General features: G+C 30.4%; 3 protein-coding genes across 7 annotated transcripts in view; all 3 read left to right on the forward strand.

Annotated features, from left to right (window-relative positions):
- Positions 1,089 to 3,853, forward strand: LOC107638110. 3 transcript variants are annotated; one of them, XM_021121942.1, is made up of 5 exons: positions 1,089 to 1,185; positions 1,345 to 1,415; positions 1,539 to 1,604; positions 1,789 to 1,872; positions 3,024 to 3,853. In XM_021121942.1, the coding sequence occupies exons 2-5, from the start codon at positions 1,350 to 1,352 to the stop codon at positions 3,561 to 3,563; spliced, it is 756 nt and encodes a 251-aa protein (XP_020977601.1). In that variant the 5' UTR covers positions 1,089 to 1,185; positions 1,345 to 1,349; the 3' UTR covers positions 3,564 to 3,853. The 3 variants fall into 3 exon arrangements, with proteins under 3 accessions (XP_020977601.1, XP_020977602.1, XP_016196769.1); XM_016341283.2 differs by having other exon boundaries at positions 1,092 to 1,415; XM_021121943.1 differs by lacking the exon at positions 1,789 to 1,872 and having other exon boundaries at positions 1,091 to 1,415.
- Positions 5,266 to 6,461, forward strand: LOC107635221 (the record flags this gene model as incomplete). 2 transcript variants are annotated; one of them, XM_016338625.2, is given in 3 exon segments in its annotated part: positions 5,266 to 5,477; positions 5,652 to 5,750; positions 5,850 to 6,461. In XM_016338625.2, coding segments are annotated over 3 exon segments (819 nt in total), but the record flags the coding sequence as incomplete, so codon positions are not given.
- The window catches only part of LOC107638111, a 2,233-nt gene continuing 1,447 nt past the window's right edge, over positions 8,732 to 9,517 (forward strand). Inside the window, exon 1 of one of the 2 annotated variants that reach the window (XM_016341284.1) lies at positions 8,732 to 8,827. In XM_016341284.1, the coding sequence (XP_016196770.1) occupies positions 8,783 to 8,827 (45 nt within the window). In that variant the 5' untranslated portion in view covers positions 8,732 to 8,782. The remainder of the gene's footprint in view (positions 8,828 to 9,517) is intronic. The other variant, XM_016341285.2, reaches the window with a different exon arrangement.

Below are 9,517 nucleotides of genomic sequence, written 5' to 3' on the forward strand. Positions count from 1 at the left end.
GCCAGGAAAAATAAATTAAATGTTCAATTTTATTAAATTTTCACTTAGATTAATTATTTTATTCAAAAACTTAATTACTTATTTATTAAAGTGTATGATTGGAAAAATAGTAATCTAATATCATATTGGTTTGAGAAACGGAAACTTATTTTTGAAAAAAATAATTAGTAGATGATTTAAATATAATAAGAAGTGACAGAATATATAATTTTACATTCAATTTGAATCCAAAGAAAATTTAGTGTCATTTTCTTACTACCGTGGTTTGTAGAGAATAATTACTCGAGTTAGGAACACCTAAAATTTGAAGTTGATAATAAAAAATTAACGTTTTTCGTGAATGTTCATTAATTTATATTTGATCAACGTAGCATACAGCATAATTTAATTGTGGTGCAATTACTAACAATTAGTGCAAATAGATTAATTCTTTGAGCAATAAAGTAAGAGTTCCGCTAGGGAGATAATAGACTATTTGTATAATGTATTATTGAGTTATAAAATGAACATTCCCATACTATTTAGAATAACCATCCGAGTACTAGGAATAATAAATATCTTCCCAAAAGCTTAAATTGATTTTTGAGTTCACCAAGAATCAAACTCTTAATCTTTTGGATCTAGAGCTCTAATACCATGTCATGATACCACTCATCTCAAAAACTTCAGTTAATAGAAAAAAGTAACACTAATAGTTATATATCTAATACTCCTTAAATCTCTATTGTATATATTGTACAAATATTCCATTTGTTTCTCATACTTTTTCATAGAGTAAGTAATTGTTCACCTACAAAAGAATTTTACTACTACGTACCTCTAAAACCCACCTAAGGAGAACAAAATGGTGCGTTAAATGCTTGAAGGTTCTTTTTCAAATTAAGGTAATCTTGGTTAAATTCACAAATATTTTTTTAGAAAAAAAATCTTTTAAAATGATAATATTAGTAAAATAATAAAATAATACTTTAATTATTTTTAAATATGTAATATTAGTTATTTGTGAGCGTTATTATGTTAATCTAAAAATAATTAATGGTATTTTTTTTTTAAGGTGACAATATAATTTTTTTTAAGATGGAGGTAGGATACGTAAATTGTGTAAAACATTCTTATTCCCAAGGCCTATAGGGTTCCCACAAGAATGCCAGCTCACATTGAACTAAACCCCAGTCTTCCTCTTGGGTACCTCCTTCCTTCCCTTTGATTCCCTTCTCTTTGCAGAAAAGTTTGAATATTCTTACTTTCATCATTTACTCTCTCTGCACGCACAGAGTTGAGATCCGATCCTAACGTTCCAGGTTCTTTTTCTCCTCCTCTATTCTCTCTGGTATCTTCATCCAGGCAACATGAACATGAACTCGGACCCAGAGAAGGAGCTACCTACGGTTGATTTCTTCTCAAGAAACGATATTGTAAGTAATACGATAAGCCCTAAATTCCTACACATACATACACATTTATATACCATATCATTGTCCTTTATTGATCAAGCTAAGGTTTTGAGTGCGAACATAAAAACTGTGATTTGATTTCAGGAAATTCTGCTGCCAATGCATGATGGTGCGTCTTCTTCGTCGAGCTCGACAAACTCCAGAAATGAGGTAAAGCTGAGATCATAAATCAGAATCATTATCATTTTATTTGTTTCTTGCAATCTGAGATTATGGATGGGAAGAATCTGAGAAGATCAGATTCACTTAAATAAAGCGCTTTCTTTTTTCTTTTTACCCTCTCCAAAATCAAAACTCATCACTAACACGCAAATACGCAATTTGCAATTCGCAGATGTGCGGTAACAAGAAAAACATAGAGATGCCTATTTTCTTTCCCCGCAGATGCATAAACATACTACTAGCACGCGCTTCCGGGGTTAGTAATCATTCTTTTCCACTGGCCACCGTGTCTACTTTTACCCCTTTTTTTATTTTTATTATCTGGTAAGGTACTAAGATCCCTCTATTTTAACGTATTTAGTATTTATTTGTGAGTTTTGCTAGGAACCAATTAGGAGTTCAGCCAAATGAAATCAATTAATTAAAAACAGATTTTTTACCAAAAAAAAAAATAATTTCTACTATTTTAATTTTTTAAATTTTAAAATTAAAAATAAAAGAAGATTGACTTAAGTTAATTTATATTATAGTTGATTTTCTAGACTTTTTTTTACTTGTTCGTTAGGTTATTAATCATTATTTATTTCCTTCTTGTTTTAATTTTTACGTTTCAGATTTAATTTCAGTAGTAGTTTTCTATTGTTAAAAGTAGATTCTTTGTGCAAAGATAATTGATGAAAGAAAAGTGAACTCGATCCCTAATCACTATTTTTTGTTAGTCGTTTTCCATCCCTAATTATTAATTACTGATCACCAATTTAATTAAGCAATTTCTTTACCTTTTTACAACTGTACATGTATGATGTATTAAGCAACTTAGCAACTACAATAATAACTGTTTTGTTATTTCATTTTTAATTATTAGTATTAGTATTACAGTGATATTTAAGTAATTAATTTTAACGAGTGACATTTTATTGGTAATTAATTTTGAAAAGAAAATGACATATTTATGAGAAAAAAAAAATCTAGGAATCCAACTACAACATAGCCAACTCAAATCAACTTTTTGCACTTTTAGTTTTAGAATTTAAAAAATTAGGATAGTGAGAGTTATTTTTTTTTTTACAATTTTGCTACATAATCAATAAGGATTCTGCCAACTTCTGTTAATTATTCTGTTAATTCTTATTTATGATTATGTTTAATGGAAGTATCTTTATGTATGTGTCTAATAGAAATATCTTTTTTATAGTTATGTCTAATAAAAATATCTTTATAGATATATCTCTTAAATGTGTCAATACTAATTATAATTAAAATATAATAATTAATTATTATTAACAATAAATTGACAGATAATATATTAGTACTTTATATATTTTTTTTATATAACAAAACTCCTAGTTTTTAAATTAGTTTCCTAATTGGTTCCTGCACCATAATGTTTTTAATTTATTTTGTCAGGAAAACAACAGAGAGAACAAGAACATTCTTCCCGTTTCTGACTGGGATTTGAAGAATTTCCGACCAGCACGTCCAAAGATAGCTAATATTTCTCCTCGAGGTCGAAGTTATCTTTTGTTGGGGCTTTTGGTGTTCTCTGTTACTCAAGTGGCTGCACTGAACAACAACTCCCCATTGGGAAACTTATCATCACACTCGGTGCTAAACTTTTGGGAAGCATTTTGGATGTTGTTTCCCGCGATGATATTTTTCATCATATTCATCTTCTGTGCGATAGCAATTTTGGTCCTCGTTTCGACAAAGGGATCAGAAGAGCGATTTGCTTATTCGACACTTTTGTCATTTTTGGCAATCCTTTGTTGCATTACAATCTTCAGCCAATCCTCTGACTCTGTTGTGCAGTGGGCCTCTTTCAGGTTTCCTCTCCCACTGTTTGTTATATTTGAGGCTCTTGCACTTTTACTGACCTGTTTGGTGTTGTTGATGTCCATTATTTATCTTGCCTGCCTATGCAAACAAAGACAGAAAATGAAGGAGTGATCTACTGATGATGATGGTTCCTATACATTTTTATATATTTAATAGTGGAAACTCAGGTGCAGTCGACTTTACGTGATACTTGAGGGTCGTTAGATGATTTGACTAAATTTTCATCTAACGACTCTCAAATATCAACTTTACGTGAAGTCAATTTTACTTAAGTTTTCACCATATTTAATATGTATTTTTAAAGTCTAAATGTACATACTTTGAATTTAAGCCTGAAGCTTGCTGGCAAATTTGTTTGGATTATTTTATTTTAATGTTTAGTATTTCGGAGGTAGTTTTTACTTTTTAGGTTTTTATATGAATTAATTTTGAATTGTACAAATTTTTTATTTGAATTTTGAAGTTCGTATTTTAAGTTTTAGATATATAATTTATTTACTAATTATTAGAGTTAATTCTTTAGAAAAACCTAAAAAGAAAATTAAACTATTTATATTATATTGACAATAAAATAATTAATTTAATTAATTTGGTGTCAATCACAAAATAATATAAAGAAAAAAAATATAGGTTGACAATGAAAATACTAAATAATGGATATATCGAATATTTAATTCACTAAGTGTGTAGATGATTATCCTAATATTAAAGTTTAGGAGGTAATTTAAGAGTGAAGTACTTTTTTATTTTATTGGATCAATTCTAAAATCTATTATTTACATTATTTAAAAAAGTCATTGTCTACGTAATAAAATCTAAGAATACACAAAAGGCAATTACTTTAGCAAGATTACCACGATATATATCATGTATTGTTGAAAATTAAGTTTGTTCTTTATGCTTTTAAGTTTTAACACAATAAATAGTTACAGTTTTAATCAATTTAACTCATAGTTAAACTAGATTTGAACAAAAATGAGTTTTCCGAATATCCATTCAATGGATTATAAAATTCAAAAATAATAAATTCTCAAAAATTATTTTTAATATGAAAATAGAGATAGTATTTTGATTGAATATTAATATTTAAAGTGTATTATATTATTGTGGAAATTATTCAATACGCCCCTACGTATTAGTTAAGATGTTGCCATGTGTTCAATATACCCCGCGTGTTGATCAGGATGTTGCCACGTGTTCAATACGTCTCATACGTGTTGCAACACACTTCTCATGTGTTAACTTCCCACCTACAAAATCTACCCAACTGTAATTACACAAAATAATCTAATTTTCAACAAAAATATGAATATTTATTTTAAATAAAAAAATCAACCATAAATTCATGATCTTTTATTATTTTTTATAATATAAAAATAAAATTTATCTATCATGTGTTTTAAAGACATATATTAAGATTACAAAATAAAAATTTAAATTTTCAATATATTTAATTTATATTTATTAAATAAAAATATTAAAATTTTTTCACTAATAATAAACTTATTATATACTCTTATAATAGTATAATACTAAACCCTTCAAAATAAAATATTAATTCAAAATCTGGACTAATTCTGAAAAAATTAACATTAACCCCTAATATTTCTAAAATGATCATGTGAACAAAATAATGGGTTAGTGTGCCCTTCCTACTTTTGCAGGGTCACTTGCATCGATATAATAATTATTAATTAGTCTACTTTTCCAAATTTTCACCTAAAGTAAAGTGCAAGCCAACGCGGCTCTGGCTTTGAATTAGTGTGATGGTGGGACCCGAAGGAAGACTTTTAGGCAAACGGATTTGCATTAGTTAGGTTTGAATGATTACAGACTTCCATAGATCGCCAAGGTATTGTTGAAAGAGTACATTTTGGAAACTGCTTGCTTTTGTATACTCGCATCTAATTTCATTTCATGGCTCAACAAGTTCCAGATCCAAGTCCCGATTGTTTAATTTGTTTAATGGAAGATGACCATATTAACCCCCGCGGAAAAAGGATCCGAGATGACCAACAGGATGAGGTAACCATGAGTGTTTCCTTGGAACAACACTATACTTTAAGGGATTTTCACTTCTTACTTGCTTTTGAGGTGCGTAAATCAAGAACAAAATTTGCTTCTAATTGTAGTTGTATGTCTAGTCCTTCACAAGGGATTTATAAAACTCCTCTTGTAAACTATTCTTATCTGTTTCAGCCTCAGCAATATTATCACCTGCACCGTTCAAACTCTGATTCGGCGCTGGGGGAACAGAAGAGGAGGAGGCGGGATTGTATCGTCATCGCTAAAAGTGAGGTTGGTATGCCAAATCTATTACTCAATCTGTCAATTTACCACTTGATGTCATATTTAATTCTCCTAATATCTTAACTATTCTTCTGATTGCTCCCAAAGCAATTTGGTAGAGTTCGCTCCCTCAGATATCCACCAGCTTCTGAAAACGCAGTGATTCCATCCGAAACTAAAACAGAAATCAATTTATCCCAGTGCAATGGTGATGAATCTCATGTTGCTATTCACATTGAGTTGGAGAAGGAGGTGGAATCGGAACACAAAATGATCTTGCCAATAATACGATGCAGCCACGCTAATCTGAATCAACACATGCACAAGCACAAGAACAAGAACAAGAACAAGAAAACCAAGCAAATAAAGCCCGTCGTGGTGTGTGAAGAAAATGATGAAGAGGTTGAAAGCTACTCAAAAAAAGTTCCGTGTTTAGTAATGCTGTTAATGATATGTGTTTGGGGCTGGCTGCTGACGTGTCGGCGGGAAAGAATAACGATAGGGGGCTCGGTGGTTGAACTGCTGAGTTTTATGGTGTTTGCTTCGGGTGCGGCTTTAACGATTCTGTTTGGAGAAAGATTCAGTCACACCCACGGCGCTATCTTCATCTCATGGGCCGTTCTTATGCACGTCGGAGTTGATCATTCAATCAGTTTGCTATTCCTCGCCATACTCGCTCTCTTCTTCGGAGCCTCTCATGCACTTACCTCCTTCATTACAGTCACAACTAAAACTATCACCCCGATGCACCTACCACTACTCTTATTGTGTCTACAATTCTTCGACTGCAACTCCAAATCAAGTACTCTATCCTCTAAAAGAGTCTACGAGACTAACCTAAAGAGATGAACACTAGGAGAGAAATAAAAACAGAAATAAAAGAATTAAAGCCAAAAAAAAATTCTTGAGGAATCAGTATTTATTCAATTCGTATGAAAGTTTGTATACGGCAGAACAAATTTGATGAAGGGTACACTAAGTGATCATATATATATATATATATATAGCTAGCTAGCTGGGTCACAAGCTATAACCAATTACAATTCTGTTATAACAGCTTTCAAACTAAATCTAGTTAGTTAATACACTAGTCAAGTAACCTCCTTTGTATCCTCTACCACCCTAACTTTCTCCTGAACAACATGGGCATGACTTTGGATTGATCTTGATTTTTCTTTTAAACCCCCAAACAAAGGCTTCCGTGGCTTCCTCATTAAAGGATGCAATATAATCGTCCTGTCATGCAAAGTATTTGCAATCAAGTATCACACACTTGATTAACAAACAAGTGTGAGGTTGTTAATGTTACAAATGTGAAGAGTATATGAAGTTAGTTTTACATGAAAGAAAACAAAAATATAAAAATAAACCTTTTCTTCCTTGATCCCGCACTTCCAACAGATCCCCTAGTAGCACTCCAACCTTCATCCCGCAATTAGACGTAGATTAATGTTCTTTGCTAATTAATGTTCATGGGATATTAGGGTTCGTGAAATGCAACATACTGATAGGTTAGAATCAAAGCAAACTATATAATTCATCACCCTCATGGGATAAAACAATATCATTTTTATATTATGTANNNCTGAACTATAACTCGTTAGTTTATATATATGGTAGGTAGTTCTTTAAATTTTTTCATAAATAATATATAAGATATAGTGTTATTTGTAAATGTGGTTAAAGAAAAACATCACGTATATATATATTATACGTATAACACGTCATGTATGTTCTTCACAAAAATTTCCAAGAATATTACTACTTCGAAAACACTTTTCTGAACGGATAGAAAAATATCACATTTCTTATAACCTTTCTTAAAATAATTCATCTGGGCTCTAAGAGAGGAAGCAAAATAATTCCATTTTCTTTCCATGTTCTATTTTTCCCTTCCCAGATGATTAAAACTACCAGTGAAAGAGGCTTTAACAGTTCCGCACGCGGATGCTAATTAATTCCAGGTGACATTTTTTACTAAAATGAAAGTAATAGGTCCCAGTTTCATAGGATGTGAACTGAAAGACTTCGACCGAGAGAGATTTAAAAATGTAAAAAGCGGAGACCTCATGTATATATCATTAGATGGAGTTCATATATTTCTGAATAATTAATCCAGCAAATTGAAGATTAGTGGAATATATATAGGTGACCATTAGTAAAAAGGTAGAGCCGAGTGAGAGAGGAAAAAGAAAAGGTAGTTTCCTATCAGTTATAAAACATTTTTTTTTGTCGTCTTAAGAACATTTTGTTCGAATAATTGTTAGAAAATTCGGATCATGGAAAGGAAGACCTAATGTATATATCCTCGGATGGAATCTTATAAAGGTTAACGTTGCACCGATGATTAAGGGATGTGGTAGTTAGAATATTTAATTACTGAATATTTACGATTATGCCAGGTGTACATCAAATTAGTCACTAAAGTAATTAATAGTATAAAATATATGTTAGAATATAAATACATGTTAAAAAAAAATTAAACTACACATGTAATTATACATAAATACATTGATGAATAGTTTTAGTGTACAAATAACATGTTTTAAATATTTAATCTAGAAAATTATGTAGAGAGAGAAGGGAGAGGATAAGTGTTTGAGAGAAGTGATTTTCTACCTATGTGTGCTCCCCTATTTATATACATTTGGGGATGGGGTGGTTGGGATATTTTAAATTTCAAACTGAGGGTGGTTACCAGGTTCCTATCCAAAATTTCAAAATTCTAAACTTATCTCCTAACTGATTTTCAAACTTCAAATTTAATTTTGTTTCTAGGTGGTTGTTACAAGAGATTAGTGGAATAGGTTATCACTGTATTAGTAAAATGGTAGAGCCCACGCAACTTAGCACGAGTCCACGAGCTGAGAGAGGAAAAAGAAAAGGCAGTTTCCTATTAGGTGTCTTAGCAACTTTTTTGTTTGAATAATTATTAAAAAATTCGGACGTGAGATTATATAAGAACATACATTTTATTTGGTCACAAGAACATTCAGATATACTTGGGTATTGTGGCTGCAAAAACACATTATTGGATAAAAATGGAAGATGACAATACCACGCTTGCAACGCCCGCTAGTGACAGCGTAAGAACTAGTAGTCCTTGTCTCCCATTTTGATTATTGACGTTGATTATGTTGTCATTAAAGTTAGAGAAATTCTTAGTGTTTGCAGAGTAAACAAAAGAATTTAGTCCTTCTAACTAATTTATGTTACATACACTAAAATAATTTTATTATAAATCTCATTAGTATTATTGTTCAATTAATAAATTAATGCAAGAGTTATAATTTGTACCAAAAATAACTAAGAAATTTTCTTAAAGAAATAGCAGTTATAAATTACTGTGATAACTTGTAGTCATCACTTCATAGCGATGGCAAATTGTAAATATTAAGGTAAGATATATTGTCAAAATTAATTTAATATTATGTAGATATATTTTTCATTTGTGTGTTTATGTGCGTTTCATCTAGTGAAATATTTCTGTTGTTGTTTTGTGTTTGTGTGTGGTTTTGTTTTTAACAAACATAATATATAAAGTAGAGCGTTTCACCAATAATAATAATAGAAATACAATATCGTTACGTTACCAACAACATTTCTGCTAACTTCTGCCAACTTTTATTTATGATTGTTTAATAGAAGTGTTTTTGTGGATGTGTCTAATAAAAATGTCTTTTTTATGACTGTGTCTAATGAAAGTGTTTTTATATATATATATTTTTTGGATATGTCTCTTTATACATGTGTTTAAAATATAATAATTAATTATT

Source organism: Arachis ipaensis, chromosome B04 (assembly GCF_000816755.2).
Source record: "Arachis ipaensis cultivar K30076 chromosome B04, Araip1.1, whole genome shotgun sequence".
Lineage (NCBI taxonomy): Eukaryota > Viridiplantae > Streptophyta > Magnoliopsida > Fabales > Fabaceae > Arachis > Arachis ipaensis.

Excerpts from the sequence above, each read along its gene's own strand:
- LOC107638110 (XM_021121942.1), top strand. The coding sequence starts at position 1,350 with ATGAACATGAACTCGGACCCAGAGAAGGAGCTACCTACGGTTGATTTC. Across the intron at positions 1,416-1,538 it reads TCTTCTCAAGAAACGATATT|GAAATTCTGCTGCCAATGCA; the intron begins GTAAGTAATACG and ends ATTTGATTTCAG. Across the intron at positions 1,605-1,788 it reads CGACAAACTCCAGAAATGAG|ATGTGCGGTAACAAGAAAAA; the intron begins GTAAAGCTGAGA and ends TGCAATTCGCAG.